Below are 19,906 nucleotides of genomic sequence, written 5' to 3'. Positions count from 1 at the left end.
GACATGGCTCGGGTCTGCTTGATTTTTTGTTTCTTCGTTTCCAAAGTATATCAAGTCATGGAGACTAGAGAGGTCTATTGATTCCAAAATGGTTTTTCTACTTGAACTACAGAGTACATGCAAGTACTATAAAGATAAGATGTCCAGCCAAGTAATGGCGCGGGGTATATTCAGTCACCTAGAAACGATAGGCGTCTAGGTTAGCTGCAAGGGGTATATTAGCTCATTACCTGGACTGGAAGACCGCCGATGCACAGAAGCTGACCTGATGTTTTCTCCCCCAATGGCAATGCACAACCGACATGACCACGACGAGTAGTTTTTCGCGACATGTTGCCTGCCCTACCTCGTGCGTCTGAGCTGCTTGAACCAGCAGCCACTTGTTTGCTTGCCAATCTCTCACTTGAAGACAAACATACCAGAGAGGGATCTTGTCTGTAGATCCTCAAGCTGGCCAAGCAGTATTATGCGCGTGAGCTGCGAGTTTGGCGTGTCACTTCTGTACACCCCTGATTTTGCGCATGTACATGGCTTTGATGCATTACCAAATAGACGGCTGGAATTATATCGGAAAACGATGCCAGATGTCAGGCGAAGACGTTTCTGGGTATTGTTTTCGCCAATGGCGCTTCATAACCTACCCGCGCCCGACGGGCCAGGCAGAGGTTGCCCCGTGGCGATACTCGGGCTGCCGAGCGGCATCTCATCCCTCGAGCCATGGACTTCCGAGGGGCACACTGGCACAGACTTCAGTCAGTGGATACGGCATTTAAAACATTACATAGCTGCAGAACGTCGTTACAATCCATCCCCAAGGAGACCTTCTCCTATAGGCGAGCGATCAATGATAGACAATGGAGTATTATTACTAGTTATACGGAAATCCTTATCCAACCATCCAATAAACTCTTTCGCCTATGGGCGCCGCCCGCTAGTGGCTCGTCTACCACCAATACCTAGTACAGTCTATTTGCCCCCCTAGTCTGCTTACAGGTAGCAGCACTCACTGTACACCTCGATACACGCCACGAGATCATCATCCAATTGAAACCGATTCGGATGAGTAATGCCACTTTGATGTTCTGATTGATGTTCTGATATACAAGAAAAAAGGGGTAGCATGTAGCGTACATGCTAGAAGTCTGGGATCCGGCAAAACTGGTGTGCATCAACGAGCCATACCACCAACTTTGATACCGTCGGGCTCTGTAAACAGGTCTGCTAAAAATCAACTCGCGCTGGGTACCTATCTTCCTACCCCGGTGTAGTCATGCTATCTATCATGGACGCGCCCGCCTCGGAAATGGGCATCCCTATACAATCAATCTATGATTTGACCTAGGTTTCGGGAGTATAGACTGCATCGTCATGACTCGGGAACGATCAACCAGCCATTTGCATTTGCCAGGGGTGGTCGCGCCACATCATTCGAGGTTATGATGTGCGAGCATGGCCAGAGAGGACAGCCGGCAGGTGATGCATCATCCCGCTTGGTGCACACACACACACACACACACACACACACACACACACACACACACATACACTGCTGTGATAGACGGTGCTCGGCGTGAGATGCATGTGTGCTTCCAGATCAGGGCCCGGCTCGAATGTATATTCCCTCCGTGTCGGATACTGACATGCTCTTCTTGTTGGATCCTCATAACCGGCTTTCTCTCTCCACTTTCAGCGCTTCTGCACTTTATAGTCGAATATCCCAACACCTTCTTGCGAACTAGCGCGTTTGTGTCTTGTTTACCCATTGGACCTGGCGTTGGTGTTGACTTTGCGGATTGTTTAACATACATCGCAACATCGATACTGCTGTAAAGGCATAGGCGCAAAACCCTTGTAGACCAGCTTGGTTGTGGTTTGTCCATGAAAACTATTTCGCCATAGATCACCATTGCAAGCCGAGAATTCCACGCCGAAAACGCCATGGCGCCTTCAGCCATCACTGAGCCCCAGGTCGTCATCAATGGGGAGGGCAAGCCGTTGGACAACACTGTGCCTGCCACAAATGGCGCCGTCAAGGAAGTAAAAACCGACGAATCGGTTTCTTCAGCGATCCAATACCACTATCCTCCCACAATCCCAGAGGGAACCGAGTATAGCGTATTGAAGCAATACCATTCCAAGCCAACAAAACTCCGGGTGGCATGTATCGGTGCCGGAGCATCAGGTCTCTGCCTGGCTTATAAAATGGAGAGAATGATGGTCCCTGACAGTTGGGAATTGACCCTCTTTGACAAGAACCCCCAATTTGGCGGAACGTGGTATGAGAATACCTACCCAGGGGTGGCTTGTGATGTAGGACATACTCTTTGAAGTTTACCCCGTTACTGAGGCTATGTATATTGACCTTCTTATAGATTCCTTCGCCTCTGTACACATTTACCTGGGACCCCAAGCCAGATTGGTCTCACTATTTTGCCTACGGTGACGAGATCCGGAGATACTTTGAAGACTTTGCCGAACGTCATGGGTCCAAGCAATACATGAAGCTCAACACCAAAGTGGTCGAGGCGCAGTGGGATGAAGAAAAAGGCATTTGGCAGTTGACCCTCGAGGACCAAGTGAACAAGGGCACGTGGAAAGACTGGTGTCATTGCCTAGTCAATGGCACAGGAATCCTCAACAATTGGAAGTGGCCCGACATTGACGGCGTCCACGACTTTGCCGGGCCAAAGATGCATTCCGCCAATTGGGACCACTCGGTCGATTTTCAAGGAAAGACGGTCGGGGTCATTGGCACGGGTAGCACAAGTGTCCAGATTGTTCCAGCATTGCAAAAGGAAGTGCAGCATCTAAAGGTGTTTATGCGCTCATCCACTTGGATATCGCCGCCCTTTGGTGGTGGCGTCTTGGAGGAGGATTTACGAAAGAACGACAATGGTGCTGCTGCCCAGCCCGGAAAGAGACAATACACCTTTACCGATGCCGACAAGAAGAAGTTCAGTGAAGACCACGAGTATTATCTCACATTCCGTAAACGCATCGAGGCCGAAATCAACTCGCTGTTTGGCATGTATCAGCAAGGTTCAGAGATGTCAGAGACCTTCCGAAAGGTGAGTTTACCTTGATGGACCAGATGGATTTGCACCAACGTTATCGAATCTAACGTCTCTTTCCTTTTCTTTTTCTCTAGGCTATAACAGAAGAGATGCACCGCCGGATCGGGCCGGGTAACGAGAAGCTCAAAGAATTCATCATCCCGACGTGGGCACCTGGATGTCGGCGCATCTCTCCTGGAGACGGATATCTCGAGGCGCTTGTGCAACCCAATGTGCAGCCAATCTATGGAGGAATCCAAAGGGTCGTTCCAGAGGGCATCGTCACTGAAGACGGAGAGCTGCACAAGGTGGATATCCTCGTCTGTGCAACTGGCTTCAACGTCGCCTTCCGCCCAGCGTTCAAGCTCATCAATGCCGCCGGCAACACCCTCCACGAGGACTGGGGCGACAGTGTGAACCTGTACATGGGTGTTTCTACTCCCCGATTTCCCAACTACTATACAATAGTGGTAAGTAGAGTAGAGGACAAAAAGGTTTTCTGTCATCGTGTTCGTAGCTGATGTGACAACTCTTTACCTTGACAGGGCCCCGGCGCTACCTGGTCATCAGGCACTTTGCTGCCATCCATTGAGACCACAGTCGAGTACAGTATCAAGATGATGAAGAAGATACAGCACGAGAATATTCGATCACTCGATGTCAAGCAAGATGCATTGGACGATATTTACAAGCACTTTGACAAGTTTCACGAGACGACAGTTTTTCAAGAGCAGTGTCGCAGTTGGTTCAAGGACGGCAAGATCAAGAACAGAATCTACCTGTGGCCTGGCTGCGTATGTTTGACATCCCCAAATTCTCCTCTCATGTCTCGGTTTGCCGACCCCAATTCACTTCGCAGCTAACCATTGAGGATGCAGACGATCCACTTTCTCAAAACGATCAAAGAGCCTCGCCTCGAAGATTACAATATTCGATACCGATATGGAAATCGGTTTGCATACTTGGGCAACGGCGAAGTCAAGGCAAATGTTACAAAAGATGTCAAGGGGCTAAGCACATACATCCGCGATTCCGACCATGAATGGTCAGTTGAGTAAGAAGAGTACAAATGCGGACCGAAACGAGAAGAACATAATGTAAACAATCACCAACCACATACTTCTTTCGTGTTCGTAGATCTCTCAATGGTTCGATACAAGACACTGCCAGTTGAGCAGCTCATCAGAATAAGATAGGATACCCGCTCTCGCGTTCCATACGTCATCCATGGTCTTTTCATCTGGTAAAATGCAACACCATACACACGCAAAGCACCAAAGATTTGTACTTGTTCTGAGAATGCAGGACTCGTCAAATTGGAGATAAGAAGAGGGGTCGATTGACGCATTGATGCCCTCCTCAACTCGTCCTCGAGTGGCGGCGCCCACCCGTGGTGTCACATTCGCCATCTAACATGACCAAGACAAGTATCATTCGTACTACAGATACTCCATCAAGGCTAGCAGCAATGAATACTTTTGTGTCTCCAATGCATGCAATCCGGGATGTGGAGAGAACGAGTTTGAGACTATAATAGGATGAGGAGAGTGTGGGGTTGCGTTGCGTCTCCTTTCTTCACTTCCCATCTGCATTCTATTGCTATCTCTCACGCTTGTTACTGCTCTTTCAAGCCCGAGCCCCCTCTGTCTGTGTATGGGAGATGTCTGTGAAGTGACCGGCTAGCCTAGTATAGTATGCCTGGATCAGCTTTCTATCGTTCCTTTGGCTCCTGACTAGTTCTTGATCTGGACCATTGCCTCGGAACTAGATGGCACTATAACCAATCATTTGCGGAAGAGGGGGGCGCGGAGAATAATTAGTACTTTGGCAATAGTGCATCTGGAGGAGGGGGAAACGGTGGCGCTTGTCTTTGTTTACAAAAAAGGCGTATTCTTGGCACAGCTCCTCAATGCTCAAGTTTTATGCACCCGCCGTGATACGTGTAAAGGAAGCATGTTTTCCGTAATGTGGACAATGTGCGGCCTGCCGTATGGAAATAAACTCAAATTTCCTGGCTTATTGCCGCAAACACATGACCACGACAGGTCGAGGAGATGTCCCACTCTATACTACAAGGGCTGGCTGATGTTCGGGCCAGGAAGGTAATAAGCAACATCTCCATCTTTGCGACTAGGTATGTCAAGATGCCTTGTGCAACTCCTCCATAGAATGAAAAGAATTGGGGGTTCACTGCATTGTTGATACTTACCTACGCTACCTGAGCAGCAGCACCTCACCCACCGATTAATGTACGGAGCCGTAAATGTCAAATGAATTATGCTTGGCCTGACCAACAAGAACAGCACAAACCTATCTCACTAGATATATAGGTATATGATTGGCTTGAGCTGTGAACAAAAGCCTATATACAGGCTTCTCGCGCGGGGGGCTGATGATCCTTGCAGACTCATCGTCATCTCAGCACTCGCACAATTCCATGGGTAATGTACATATTCTCTCTCCAACACTACCGCGAGTCATAGGAGAAGCCCCAAGTCTTGCAGCATGAGTCGACTGAGCAGCTACTTATTATTCACTGGTCTGCGGGGTCTAAATACCGAAACTCCCGCGGCCAGTCGGTTGCCCATGGGGGGGTGGTAGAGAATGCGGGGACCCCTGTAGGTATTCGAATATGGCAAAATAGAATGCCGACCCCCCCTGGTTTGCCCCAGGTTTATGTTGAAGGGTTGGTGTCTTGGGTTACTGCCTACGAGCTAACTAACCTTAGAGACTTTCCAATGGATTTCCCAGCCGGGAGCTTTGTATATACTGGGTGAGCCAGGGACCGAACCACTTCCCAGTTTAGGGTCCTCCACAGACGCCCATACAAGTTGATAATGAGGAAAGTAGGCCCAGTACGTACTGTGTAGCGTTCAATCCACTCGTCGAGACGGTTGAAAGCGCCATCGTAAGCATAAACCTCGGCCGAGTCTTTATGAAGCAAGTAAGCAGTGGAGCTGGGGAGGGAATCTCTTGGTCTCTTTGCCAATGCTACTCCTGGCTCTGGTGTTGATGCTGGCTGTGCAAATCGCCGGCTTTACTCGTCTCAGCCCACGATGATAATATGGCTTATCTACACATTACACAAGTCGGGCGATTTTTTGAGGGCAACCTAGATAAGTCCCGAATGCGACCCTTCTTGTTTGATTCCAGACCGGTCCCGGGCAGGCATAATTACACAACATGGTATAACGTCACGATCATCGAGCGCCACTGCATGGCTACGGACGAAGGGCTTATCCTGATCCTACCTATGCATTCACCATTTCCCTCAGAGAGGGTTGCCAGTCCAGTGGGGCGGCTGCAGAAGCAACCCGCCCAGACTATCTTGTCTCGTCTCGCGTACAACCTCGAACCCACCCTGTTAGCTCCCCTCCCAGGCCTCCCCCAGGTTTATGCAAGCCTTGTGGATTTCCATTTCTGCGCCATGTGACGCTTGAAGTCCTCTAAGTGGTATAGCTACACTTATTTGGGTGGGCTTGGAACGCCGTATCTCGGTGTTTCGCGTCAAGACACGACCAATGAACCCGCCCGAATGCCAATTCAGAAGAAGAAAAAAAACGATGGAGGCGGATGCCGGGTCAAAGAGAACAGACCCCATTCATACTACCCCGTGTTCTGGGTGGAGATAGTCCAGAGACCGGACCAGGATGTAAATCGTGGAGATGGACCCTTTACCCCAGAAAGTCCAGGTTCTCCGACATTATCTAGCGTGGCGGCGGCGACGGCGGTCTGCTGTCTTTGTTGTACCATCTTGGGCTGATTGTCATCTTTGAATCCATACATCTGTGTCATTCGGGTGATTTGGTCTGATCTGATCTGGCCTTCAACTAGCATCTTCGTAACCGCTGCAAGTGGTTGGCCATATTGTTCTTGACTCTGTCATATTGTATCGTGACTCAATTGCTTGGACCTCCAAAACTCATCTCCATGGCGGCACCACAGAGCAAGAGGGCCGCACCGTCCGACACGTCCAAAGAAGACATCTCCAACCAGGAGAACGTATCAGCGAGAGCCGGTACCACCAGGCAATCCAACAAGCAGCAAGTTCGACACCGTGCCTCTGTAGCCTGCGCATCATGCCGAGATCGCAGGATACGATGTGTTGTGCCCAAGGGTCAGAATGAGTGCAACCAGTGTAAGAGATCGGGGGCCGAGTGTATTATCAAGAATGATGATGAGAGGAGAAGGTATGTAATATACATGGTCGATCATGGGCTTGGTCAATCTCCGCAACGTCTCATCACCATGTACTAATCATGAAAGTATTCAAGGCCAATTTCTAAAGCATACATGGCATCGCTGTCAGAGAGAATCAACATGTTGGAGGGCATGCTTGCAGAAAAAGGAGTTGTCCCTCCAGAAGCTTCCCACCCCTCCAAGACAAGACAGGAAACTTCAGAATCTCAAGACGAATCCAAAAAGACCGAGCGGCGAGTAGAAAAACCGAGAAAACCAAGCCGTGTGATTTCACCAGCTGGTGAGGTACCATCACCTCCCGACTCGTTGACTGATGACTTTCCCGTCCTCGAAATGGAGCTGAACGAGCCGCCGCTGGAAGCTACTGTAGAGACCACTACCATCCCACCAGCCATAGACCTCGCACCAATGAATTTTGAGCCCAGGCCATCAGTACACCTCATGACACCTCATACTACAACAGACTCGACACAGGAAGATGTCATCCAACGGCTCCTATCAACAAAGGGGAATCTCAGCTTCGACCAGATATCTGGCCGTCTGCGGTTCTTTGGCCCCACGGCCAACAGCCACGTCTATGCCGAGTCTTCAAGCAAGTTTGACTCACGAGAGCCTCCTGAGCAAGTTCGACGCGCAGAGCGTATCATCAGATCTCTCACGACCGTTACTTATGATTATTTGATGGACACATTCTGGGAGTACTACAATGGGGTGCTAGTCGTGATCGATAGAGAAGCTTTTGAGACGGATCGAGAATCACAAAACCCCAAGTTTTATTCATCATTCCTTCACATCACCATGCTGGCAGCGGGCTATCGTTTTGCCGACAAGGACCGAGAGGACATCATCAAGATCAGCCTTGGCAATCGCGAGAGCACACTGCACCGCGAGGCAAAGTACATGCTCGATATTGAGCTAGAGAGGCCGGGAGGCATCCCAAGTGTACAAGCTCTGCTTCTTTTGGGCGATCTGGAATGCGGAGTCGGTCGTGATAATACAGGTTGGATGTACTCGGGTGAGGATCTTTGAATCACTTTGTGTATCACCTTGATCACTTGCAGCTAACAATTAGAAAAGGCATGGCGAACCGCCTAGCATTCGATGTCGGTCTACACCTAGACTGCAGCAACAATGGCTTATCAGACCGTGAAGTCTCAATCAGACACATGACCATGCGAGCGTGTGTCATCTATGACAAGTACTGGGCGCTGTTTCTCGGACGACCCACGAGTATCAAGAATCAAGATATCGGCATGGACCTCTTGTCGAGGCAGTTTGCGGGCATGCTGTCCAAAGATGTCAATGGACAGCAGCAGCAGCAGCAGCAGCAAGTTCCTACAAGACCACCGACTCGAGGCGCCCTTGTTCAAGAAATATTTGACCAGCTGGTCGAGCTCATGGAACTGGCCGGCCGTATTGTGGAGATACGAGAGAGCAACAAGAGAAACAATAACAGCAGGGAGCCAAACATGTTTGCGGCAGCCGAGGCAGAGGACAATGCCTATCTCCAAGTCATTAACCTGGACCGCCAACTGCAGAACTGGTACCGGAGACTTCCTGATTACTTGACGTGGAAACCAGCAAACATCAAGACGGCACCGTTTAGCTTCTTTTTGCTTCACCAGCAGTACCATGTATCCATGATATTACTGCACCGGTCTTGGGCAAAGTACGGCTCCATGACAGATGATGCAAGCACCCATTCACATCCTAGCCCCGAGAACGGCGTCCAAAGCCCCGAATCGTCTCACGGTCTTCCCTTCTCGGCAGCAGAGACTTCAATCGGCCTGGGTGATCCCAACTCGATCATGGTTGACAGTCGGACATCGCTCTCTCGCAACATTTGCACGCAGCAGGCCATGAGGGTGGCTCGGATCTGCTGGCAGCACCGGCAGCGTTTCAGCGGCAAGAAGATCTTTGTGACTGGAATCCAGCACGCAGGCACCGCCGCCATTGCCCTTGTTGCGGCTCTTGCGCACCAGCAGGACGACGCCGACAGGCGCAGCTATCTCGGCTATCTCGAGGTCATATCACAGGCAATCCACGAGATGAGCGAGACCTATCATCCTGCAGAGCGCATGGACGCCCTGATGCATGCCATCATTGTCCAGCTCAAGCAAGATATGGCAGACCCTTATCGCACCCGCACAAACTCGTTTGCCCAGCCCGGCATGACCGCTGGGTCCTTGCAATCTCAACTTGGCGCCGCCTCCCACTCGTGGCAAACTGGAAACTTCTCCATCTTGCCAGCGCGGAGAGAGAACCTAGACGCAGAACAAGGTGGCCCGGCGCTCAAGAAGCGGACCAGGCAAGCAACAAGCCGGCGTGCCTCGGTATTTGCGAGGCCGCCGGCGCCCTTTTCCGACGCAGGCACTGCGCAGCCGACGCCTCCCGGATCAACCCAGAGTATTGGCTCACTAGGGTTTGACCTACCAAACTCCATGTCGAATGTGTTTACTGGCTTTGGAGATACGTCAAACATGTTCACCTTGGACTCTCTCCAAGGCTCGACTACCGATATGGACGCTAACGATGCCCATCGCCGGGGTCCAGATGACTTTGTGCTTGTTGATCCAGCAACCGATGGCAGCTGGAGCACACAGGCACATCAACAGGAGCAATCAGCATCTAACCAAGATGGCGGGTTTCAGATGTCCGACTGGGTCTCGGGACCAGCTGGGCTCAGTGCGAGCTTGGTGTTGAATGGTGGTGCCCAACGAGCCGACTCGCTCTGTGATGATGTGAGCACGAGCCCAAAGGAAGAAAACAAAGAGCTGGCTGATGGAGACATGGACTGGCTAAGCGGCGACAATGGTATGAACAATCTTAGCCCCATCAGTCTAGGTGGACTGGTGCAGAGTGTAGAAAAGGCAGCAGGATCAAAGTCGGACAAGTCCGTTCCACCTAGGAACCACGAATTGGACTTTTTCAGTTTTTGAACAAAAAAGAGGACTTGCTGTATTCCTGGTTTTTCTTGATGTATTGATTAGCGATGACAGACTATAGCGTGTATGATGATTCTATTTTCTTATCACTTTGGCAAAGCATGTCTAGACCGTGTCTCGATGCTTTCTGCTGCGGTCCAGTGTCAATATCCTGTCACACGTATCAAGAGGCGCAATTACTTTGTACGGCGAGTATTTTGATTCAAACATCAATCCTACTGCGTGCTGAACCCGCCGTCGGCTACCAAAGCGGCGCTCTGCATGAAGCTGCCCAGCGGTGATGCAAGAAATGTAATGGCATCTCCAATCTCTTCCATCTTACCTATACGTTGGATTGGTGCCTTTCTCACTTCCTTGCCGAGCACCGAATTCGCATCACTTCCGCCAGAAGTGTTCAATAAGGGTGTCTCAATGAAGCTGCATCGTACGAGATTGGTCAGTTTGCTCGGGTAGGGTGAAGGGGTAGGAATAAGCTTGGCGACACACTCACCCAGGACATATGGCATTTATTCGGATGCCGTGCTGAGCATATCCATTACCGTCTCCTCTCGTCAAGCCAATTACACCTAGATCGGATTAGACGGAGAAGAAGAATAATAATCCAACACGCACTTGGAAGATGGCTCACCATGCTTTGCTGCAGTATATGCTGTTGCGGGTATACTCATGTGGGGAGAAATGACGCCGTACATGGAGGCAACATTAATGATACGGCCGCGGCCCTCCCTGTAGCCAAAATCTTGCTGCTCGAGCATGATGGCGAGCTCTTCCTTTTGGCACCTCCACACGCCGTGTAGGTCAACGTCGAGAACGGTCGACCACTCCTCCTCGTCGACCTCGTGCGTGCGAACCCCCGTCCCGCCAATGCCGGCATTGTTGACCGCCACGTCCAGGCGGCCGAAGCGCTGGACCGTCTCGGCGATGCCGGACTTTACCTCGCTGGCCTTCCGCACGTTCATTTGCAGCGGCAACACTTCAATCCCAGGAAACTGTTTTTGCAACGACTTTATCGAGCTGTCTAGCAGTTTCGTATTGATATCGGCCAAGGCTAGGCGCTGGATGCCATACTTGGCAAAACTGCGTGCTGTATGTTGTCCAATTCCTGTTTCCACCAGAGTTAGAATGTTGCAAGACTTGGAGACATGTTACTGCATTATTACCAGATGCTGCCCCTGTAATGAAAGCGGTGCCCTTCAATAGACTCGTCATCGCGATGGCAAAACTTTTGATGATTAATTTTTATTGTAAAAACACCAGTATTTGATGAGACAGTCCGTGTAGCCTCTTGACTACTATGGTTACAGAGCTTGAAATGTCACTTGCTTCGGGCTGACTGTCTTGCAGGTTCCAGTGTGGTGTGTAAGTTGCGGAGCAAATTGATAAATATCCAAGAGAACGGAATTTGTATTCGAGCAAGCCGGCTTTCACGAGAAATCCCCATATTCAACTTTGTGCCAGCTACTTGCAAGGATTCTCATATGCGGAGAAGACGGCCTTTACGGTAATGCCGCAGGAGGCGATGTGAGGACAGAAATCAGTACACTGACTATGCTCAGGCAAAAGGCTCCCGTGATCAACTTCTCCAAATCCGGGTTCGAGGGGATAGGTAGGATCCGAGTCTTGGCAAGTCCCAAGCGTGACAATGTGCTCATGGTCATGTTTTACCATTAGATGGCTCTTTTATCGCATAGCTAGTACATATATTAATTGCGAAACTTGCACTATTTCCCAATTCCTGCAGCTGTAGAAACAAAAACCGAGTATGCCGTGTCGTGCTGTTGCCGCCGTGCTCGTGCTTAAGCCAGGGGATATGCGGAGAAGGTTATCCCACCTTCTCCAGCCAGTGCCACTCGGCACCATTTCCTGTTTTCCTATAGCGTAAAAAGCTGGGCATATTGGCGAGTTGAACAGTCCGGCAAGGAAGTGAGATGCCTCGGCAGTCAATTTGCTCCTGGCATGGTGAGGATGAGTGCATGAAATTGAAATGCGTGGAATAACAATCAATCATTCACGTAAGCCAAGCACTTGAATCAGATGCACTGACCAGAAATAGAATCAATCGATCAAATCAATTTGTTGTTTGCATTCAGTGCATATTCTTAGTAGAAAGGCTCGCCCTCGGCGGCATCAACGCCTTCCTTAGCGACCCGCTCAACAGCCGCCTGGGGGTCCTCGTCGCCGTCCAGCATATCCAGCCAGCCGCTCTTGACGTCCTTGTTCTCGAGTAATAGGGCGGCCAACTCGGCGACGGAAGCGCGGCTGCTCGTGCCGTTGGGCTTCTTGAGCTTGCCGAGCTCGACTTTGCCGGCGGGTGCCTCAGTGAGGAGGCCGGGGCGCAGGTTGATGGCAGCAAAGTCGGGGCGCTTCTTACCCTCGCGGTATAGCACCTCATCGGCGGCGATCTTGGCCTCATAGTAGCGCTGAAGCTTCTCGTGCGCCTTGATCTGCTCGGTCCAGTCGGCGTCGCTGTACCATGGTGCCTTGCGTAGCCGCGATCCCGTGAACGAGACCATTAGAAACTTTGTGACGGATGGCGTGGCTACCGAGGCCTTGATAAAATACGTGGCGGCATCCCGGTCAATAAGGTCGGTCTAGAAAATATTCATAAATATGCCACGTTAGCGATACACTCTCGGGGAACAGAACGTGTGGCCAATTGAAAATTGACTTGGATGTACAAACCCTTTCGGGAGCGCCTTTGCCTCCAGCTCCTGTTCAGTCTAGTGTCAGCCTCACGATAAGTAACCACATCACTAAAATGCCGGGTCTTCCGCCGGTTTATAGCGAACGAGGCGGACAGCTTGGGGCCTCCGTCCGGGAAAAAGAAACACTTACCTGCGCTCCAAACAACATAGTTGGGTTTCACCTCATCGATGAGGCTCTTTGCATGTGATTCACTCTTGACATCCTCCAGACTCCTGACAAGCACGTTCAGCTTCCCGCTCTGGTTCTCGCCGAGCTTTTGCAGGTTCGCAACCTGGTCGGGGTTGCGGATAATGCTAGTGACTGTCCACGAGCGCTGCAGCAGCAATGGGGTCAACAGCTGCGCAATCTTGCCGCTGCCACCTAGCAGAAGGACGTGGTTCGACATGTTGCTGATTTGGGTATGTATAGGTAGGTAGGTAGGTACTTTGTAGTCGGGCGTTATTGGCGGGTATGGTGGTGAAGTAGGTCAATTATGCCACTTTTGTTGGTACAGCGTACGTCCACTTTAGACGGTTCTCTTTTCTTTTATCGCGTCTCAATTGCCCTTTTTGTTGAAGTTGTAATGAACGATGAGACTCTTGAATTCATGGGATTTCTATTGGCCCTTTTTATTTTCCACCACATGAGAAAATGGATTGCATTGACATGTGGTTTGTATTAGTAACAAGCTCAGAGCTTCTAATCTTTTCTCCAATTACGTCATGGTAGCGCCGAGCACTCACTGCATGAGCACTGTAAAAATGTACTTGTATCCATCCATCCATTGATCCAGGTGTCCAACACTTCGCACAGGTCCCGTCCCAATGAATATTTCCTGCCTAGTATGGTATCCAGTAGCTACATGTCTCATTTGTCAGTGCGTCTCAAGATTTTCGTGATCTTCTTGCGTGCTTCAACTTCAATTCCGCAGCTTCCGCGGCCTTGTGCGCCTAGAAAAGCAAAACAATAATGTCGCGATGGCGATGCAATTGGTCATTTGACGTCAGCTGAGACCAATTGCGATGATCCATGTGCATAAGTAAGTACCAGCTACCTGGGATGTTGACTCGTCGCTTTTCAGGAGGGAGCGAGTGCCTCAGGAGGAGTAGGTTCAATGGGGCAGCCCTGTAATGGGGCGTCACAACCGTGAACGTGCCGCGCTCTGCTTGAACACCAAGTGGCCTAAATTGCATGTCTTACTTGATCAAACCATCCGCTCCCTACAGAAGATGCCGAATAGTTATCCTGTTGAAAAATAGAGGAGCGATTGTTTGTGATCATGAATGAATTCATGGCAGTTTGAGTAAAGGCAGTCTTCACCAACTGTCCGACTAGAGCAGAGATTGAGCCGTCAAATGGCAGACGGAACTCATACAAGCAGCATACGATTGAGTTTCTTTGCACCAGGGCATCCTTGAAGATGTCCACTACTGAATGTTCATGTTGAGATTCTTGTGTCTATTTGCCAAGATGCTGAACGAGCAATAATGTGCCCACATTACCGGCTCTCGCTACCGATGAAAGACTGTGAGATCACCCACAGGAGCCGGTATGCTCTTGAGTTTGTCAACAATCTCCTGGGACGTCATATTTTGCTCAGTAATAATCTGGTCAAAAGAATGACATCCATCTGTATACTTTTGCAATGGATCACCGCCAATGATGCCAACATGTTGGTTTTCCCCATTCTCTTCTCCACCTAGACTCCCGGGTTTCACTCCTGTCCGCTTGCTGTCGCGCAAGGGCTTTGCTTGCCCTGTAACAAGCAGAGCGAGATACTGCTTGGAAACAACATATTTCTGCAAACGATACAGTAGTCCTTTGATGACTCCAAATTGGACCAGGCGTCGCACGTCGATGAGGTTCAGGACGGGAAATCCGCCGTCCGTGTGCAGTTTGATCCACTCCATAACGGACCGGCCCACGCAGAATGTGGTCATGAGTTTGATCAGCTGGTAGTTGGAGACTCGCTGCGAAGACAAGATTGCGGAAGAGCTCAAGTTTGTTTTCCTGCCAGATGTGCTGCCGGTAGCCTTGCTACCGGAAGCTCCTGGCACTGTACCGGTGGATGTATCTGCCGAGGTAGGAATCGTATCACCTGCAGAGAGGCCGCCAATACATACGTAGCTAGCACACTCATCTACTAGACCGTCTCTGTTTGAAATAAAGTCGTGGATTGCAGGGCGCGGGGCATAGCAGGCACTAAAGAAGAACATATCCAGAAGGAGTATGGTATCATAGTATAAGAGGTGTTGCAAGGCTGTCTGTGTCAGAGGCAAGGACACATCGGCAAGCCAGGCGATTCGCCGAACATCGTTGACGCCGTCAATGTGTGGAATCAGCTTTTGTAGGGTCAGGTCCCAAGTGGCATCCACAATTTCCATGAGCTTCATCTTGGGGACTGGGACATGCCATCCACGCACCGCCGGCGGCGGCGGATGATATGGGAACAACTTCATGTTGATAGTGTTGGCCTCGTCTGGCTTGCATGTCAGTTGCGTGAAGCTTAGAATGGTGGTTTGGATGGCACCTAGGACGATGAGGGAGGGAAGAGGACGTGTGGCCGCTGGAACTTACCGACTGGAATCATGCATTCTCCATAGTTGTTGAGGTCTTCCTTCACAATCTCCAGCAAGCTCTCGATGGGCCGGCGTCCGTCATTGACTACTTTGCCTTCGGAGCTCAAATAACCACCTTGTTTCTCCATCTCGGCGAATGTGGTAGCTAGTCTCCTGACCAACCTCTCATAGGGTATCACGTCGCAGTCAGATTCAACCACCAGACCAAAGTTGAAGATGAACTCATTCCTAGAATATCGCTCATCCTGGATGGACACGGGGAATCCCAAAAGGGTATATTTGTTGTCTGGCGTATTGACCGTCATAAAACAATTAAAAAAGGCCTTTCGGGGTATGATGTACTCTTGGATGATGTCAAAGTCAACAAGCGGTGGCTTTGCATCCAGCGAGAACTGAGAGGCCACGATGCAGCCTGGAGGTGACTGGGCCACAATTTTGGTACCTATAATCAGGAATTAGCATCTTGTCGAGGCCAATTCAATAGACAGGTATGGTAACTCTGTAATGCATGATATCTCACATGAAATCAAAAGACATGGGCCAAATGGTGGGAGAGAACGAGAGACCCTGTGAACGAATATTCGGAGAGTTGTGTAGACAATGGTGAAAAGAGGGAAACTGGTCGCTGACCTTCCTGAGGCAGAAACCTCGCATAGAATATGCCCTGAATCATTTTGCAGCTTGTGGCGAGGTTCAGTGCTGACAGTAAATGCGCATAAAAATAGATATCATCGACTCATGTCTGCTGCCGCTGGTCTCGATACTTGAAGTCGCTGGTAGGCACAACGCGATACAAGAGTGACGACGCGTTCGCCCCTCGGGAGCTTTTTCCTTACTTTGTAGACGGTAATGCCCTCAAAAAGATCTGAGGAATTGTGATAAGACACAATATACTGATTGCAATATCTACTAGCGACTCAGAGTCTCATCATTCGTGTGGATCATGATGGCATGTAAAGGACTGATATGTACGTAGAGTCGCGGCATCACAGATGGAGTGGAGTCAGTTTGATTGCGCTGGGTGTTGCTTAGACACCAGCCAGTGACTGTACATAGCCCAATCAGATCTACTTGCTGCAGCTCTACGCAGCTGGCGCACCCTGATGGCAGCGCGGCACCAGCTGATAAAGCCTCACCCTGCCTCTATTCCAAAAACAAATTCTTCTAAACATAGATACTTTGTCTGCCAGATGTATATTGAACTTTGATGATTTTCAATGGTATACTGAATACTTCTTAAAAATGAATGACTTGGAATATGTTGCTATGATTGAAATCACTGACCGTTCAGACTCCTGTTCATACACTAGTCGTTTCCAAAGGCATAAATACTAGGTGAGCAAAAGTTTCCTGAGTAACAAGTTGAACCAAGTTGTCATTATCATGAATTGATAGCTCCTTATGTTGTATGGTATATAGTTTACAATAGAAAAAGCAAGATGCAGCGTTTTGAAAACCCGCTCGACTTGGAAGCGAGCTCCTGCACATAGCATGGGTATCCCTTTATCCAAGCCCATAGTTAGTCCAAACTGCGGTTTCTTAGGTGTGACCAACAAGGCCAGTCTGAGGAGCGTTGTCGGGGTTAATGTTGGTTCCTGCAAAGCCCAGAGCTTCGTTCCAGGCGTTGGCTGTTGTCTCATCCTTGGCACCACCACCAAGATCAGCCTGAGCAGACTTGCACGCGGTGACGGCGTCATCGGCAGCACCGCAGACGTTGACGAGCTGGTCGCAGATGCGGTTGAAGATGATGTTCGGGTTGAGAGCCTCTTGCTGACCCTTGTTCACAACGGGATCCTGAGCCTGGAAGGTGAACTCGCCAGCCTTGCGCCCATTCAGCGACTCCTCGAACTTGACGGTAGGAGTACACGTTCCAAAGTCAAGACCGAGGGAAGAAGCTTGGAATCCATCGACTAATCATTACTTGTTAGTATATCTATCAATTGGCTTACGCAGCAACCTTGTTTGGACACTTACAAGTTCCCGTGACTGGGTCGCTGACGGCACCAGCACCTGTAGCAGCCGAAGATGCAGCAGAGGTAGCAGCGGCGTCGGCTGACTCAGTAGCACTGGCTGTGGAAGTCGCAGCGGCAGCAGATGTAGTGGCAGCAGATGCAGTGGCAGTGTTCTTACTGCACTTGGTCAGTGTGGTTGAGGCGGCAGCGGACGCGGTAGTGGCGGTGCCACTGCCCGTGTCGGTGTTGCCAGTGCTTCCACTCGACTGATCCTGACCATTGGACGAGAAGTTGGAGAAACCCTGAGCAATCATAACCTCTGCTACGCTGAGGCCAGTGGCGTCAAAGGGGCTGTTAAGCGACGAGGCAGAGTTGGCGTTCTCGGTATCCGAGCCAGTAACGGCTGGGTCAATCAGAGGAACAATACCACGGAGCTCTGCAGTGGCGGGCAAGGTTGCGTCGCCGCAGATGTTGGGGATGCTGACCACAAAGGGGTTGAAGTTTTGCTCAGCGGCAACCAGTTGCTGGGCGGCCGAGATGACTGCAGAGTCGGTACCCAAGGTTGAGACGATCTTGTCTGCAAGCGTGAGCTTGGCGCAAGGGTCGGCGGCGGCGAGGAGACTGCCGGGGATACCACCAGCCAGAGTGGCAGCTTCACCGGGGTTTCCAAAGTTGCTGAGGGCAGTGACGGCAGATACGGGAACTTGTTCCTGACCGAAACGGGCCTGGGCAATAGCCACAAGGGCGGAGATGGTAGCTGCCTTGGTAAACATTGTTGTAGTGAGGTAATTGTTGAGCAAAGAGGTTTTCGGTAGTCTTTGACAGAATAATGAATAGGAATAGAATTGAAGTTTTGTCGTTGAATATGGCCGGCCAAGCGGTTGTAACTGTTAAAGTAAGACTGAAAGAATGTAATGAACGAAAATAGTTCCCAGAACTGTAAAGAGCTGTGTGTCAAAGAACGAACCAGAGCTTGCTGAGGAAACAAGAAAAGAAAGTCAATGTGAAGAGAGCGGATCAAGACCTATATATACAAGTTGTGATAAGAGGGCCGCGATGATTGAACATGTCGGATACCACCCAAGAGACGGGCACGCGCGAGTAGCGAGGTGTTCATCAGATGAGCCCCGTGTAGATCATACCTACAGGAGCAGTCGACATCAGATGGTGCGGCAAAGGACCTAGACCACCTACCCAGCACTGATCGGAGTGGCCATCCCAGGTCAAACACGGCGATGCTGTCTCGACAGGCGGTCAAGGAGAAGGGGGCAGGAGGAAGGAGTCGTTCGGTTCGGGTCCCGAAAGATCTCTCAGCCAAGCGTCCAGGTCCCACAGGTTCGATTGTACGACTAGGTGATTGGCCAGTCATGCCATGTCGCGATCTCCAACCTTTTCCAGGTTGGCGTCTGTCGTCGCTCTTGACAAGCTCATGGGTCTCGACCAATGCAGCAACATGGCGGAGACTCGTACAAGGTCCCCCCTCGGTTGATACATGGGCGCTCTGGGGAGATCAAGGCTCCTGAGCAGCAGACGTAGGAGCGGAAAAGCTTTGGGCGAGACAAGACACCTACATGACCTACCTGGCTACCTTGTAGACAGGGTCCGTGACTCCATGAGGCTCTGCTGCAGGGGGGCCCTGACAGCTAAAACTCAAAAATAAGCTCAAATGGGTAGATGGACCACCGCAACTATCGGATATCTTTGTAATCCAGATCGTACAGAGTATCGCCATGATGAGTGCGGCTTATTGGTCGTTTCTCTACCTGCGTGTATAACAGCGCCAACAAGTAGTAAGTGTTGAGAAACATTAGATACGACACCATTTGTGATGTTGTCTTCAATAGGCAATCCGGGTTTCTCAGAGGCTAACAAGATGAAATCTTGTGTGTCGGTAGAATGACGCTGGGGTCCGATCTTGGCCTGGGGCAATCCGATCGTGCACACACATGTGTCTGTCAGACTGTCTGTACCTACGCTCCAAGATTGTTCATGTCAGGGACCTCGTCGTTAATTTCGGCGCGGAGTGCCGAAGCCACAAACCCCCAGAACATTGAGTGCCCCAGATCCATCGTGAGATGAGAATGAGAAGGAGCCTAGCAGACGAGTGTTGCGAGCGGCAAACTGTCCACTAGGAAGTTCCGACGACTGTAAAGGGTCGGCATTTCAGGGCGCTATCCAGCGGTCCAGTAACCTAATTTAAGCCTCATGACGCTCGCTTACAGGGGTATCATGGGCCCCGTCTGTGCGGCCAAACCGTCTCAACAGGGGTCTGCTCCCCTTTGAGACGACATCTGAGACTCGCAAGCGTTTGATCTGACCTCACATCTCCAGGCGAGTCACAAACGCATCTCATGGTTTTCTCTCGTGTGCCTCTGGCCAAGGGGAAACGGCGCTTCCACCATGTATGCCATGATGATGATGATGTTGATATTGATCAGAGCATTGCGAAATCAATGCATTTGATTCACTGCGCCACTCAGTCACTCAGCGCA

The 19,906-nt window shown here is 50.4% G+C and overlaps 6 protein-coding genes across 6 annotated transcripts; 2 read left to right on the top strand and 4 right to left on the bottom strand.

The window, feature by feature from the left end:
- Positions 1–1,938: 1,938 nt before the first annotated feature.
- On the top strand, positions 1,939–4,111 carry PFICI_13727 (uncharacterized protein; the record flags this gene model as incomplete). The annotated part of the gene is made up of 5 exons (XM_007842308.1): positions 1,939–2,310; positions 2,373–3,068; positions 3,149–3,523; positions 3,599–3,847; positions 3,932–4,111. 5 exons carry the CDS (start codon positions 1,939–1,941, stop codon positions 4,109–4,111), a joined length of 1,872 nt encoding a protein of 623 aa, XP_007840499.1.
- Positions 4,112–6,983: 2,872 nt separating this feature from the next.
- On the top strand, positions 6,984–10,192 carry PFICI_13726 (uncharacterized protein; the record flags this gene model as incomplete). The annotated part of the gene is made up of 3 exons (XM_007842307.1): positions 6,984–7,243; positions 7,328–8,268; positions 8,331–10,192. 3 exons carry the CDS (start codon positions 6,984–6,986, stop codon positions 10,190–10,192), a joined length of 3,063 nt encoding a protein of 1,020 aa, XP_007840498.1.
- A 221-nt stretch (positions 10,193–10,413) lies between these two features.
- PFICI_13725 (uncharacterized protein) lies at positions 10,414–11,407 on the bottom strand (the record flags this gene model as incomplete). Its single annotated transcript, XM_007842306.1, has 4 exons — positions 10,414–10,615; positions 10,689–10,764; positions 10,827–11,300; positions 11,359–11,407. 4 exons carry the CDS (start codon positions 11,405–11,407, stop codon positions 10,414–10,416), a joined length of 801 nt encoding a protein of 266 aa, XP_007840497.1.
- Positions 11,408–12,297: 890 nt separating this feature from the next.
- PFICI_13724 (uncharacterized protein) lies at positions 12,298–13,289 on the bottom strand (the record flags this gene model as incomplete). Its single annotated transcript, XM_007842305.1, has 3 exons — positions 12,298–12,789; positions 12,881–12,909; positions 13,034–13,289. 3 exons carry the CDS (start codon positions 13,287–13,289, stop codon positions 12,298–12,300), a joined length of 777 nt encoding a protein of 258 aa, XP_007840496.1.
- A 1,105-nt stretch (positions 13,290–14,394) lies between these two features.
- On the bottom strand, positions 14,395–16,135 carry PFICI_13723 (uncharacterized protein; the record flags this gene model as incomplete). Its single annotated transcript, XM_007842304.1, has 3 exons — positions 14,395–15,362; positions 15,461–15,904; positions 16,093–16,135. The coding sequence occupies 3 exons, from the start codon at positions 16,133–16,135 to the stop codon at positions 14,395–14,397; spliced, it is 1,455 nt and encodes a 484-aa protein (XP_007840495.1).
- An 866-nt stretch (positions 16,136–17,001) lies between these two features.
- PFICI_13722 (uncharacterized protein) lies at positions 17,002–18,187 on the bottom strand (the record flags this gene model as incomplete). The annotated part of the gene is made up of 2 exons (XM_007842303.1): positions 17,002–17,372; positions 17,437–18,187. 2 exons carry the CDS (start codon positions 18,185–18,187, stop codon positions 17,002–17,004), a joined length of 1,122 nt encoding a protein of 373 aa, XP_007840494.1.
- Positions 18,188–19,906: the final 1,719 nt, after the last annotated feature.

This window comes from Pestalotiopsis fici (genome assembly GCF_000516985.1).
Source record: "Pestalotiopsis fici W106-1 unplaced genomic scaffold PFICI_Scf_11, whole genome shotgun sequence".
Taxonomy (NCBI): Eukaryota; Fungi; Ascomycota; class Sordariomycetes; order Amphisphaeriales; family Sporocadaceae; genus Pestalotiopsis; species Pestalotiopsis fici.
Note: the sequence above shows the minus strand (reverse complement) of the source record. Positions and strands in the feature narration are given on the sequence as shown.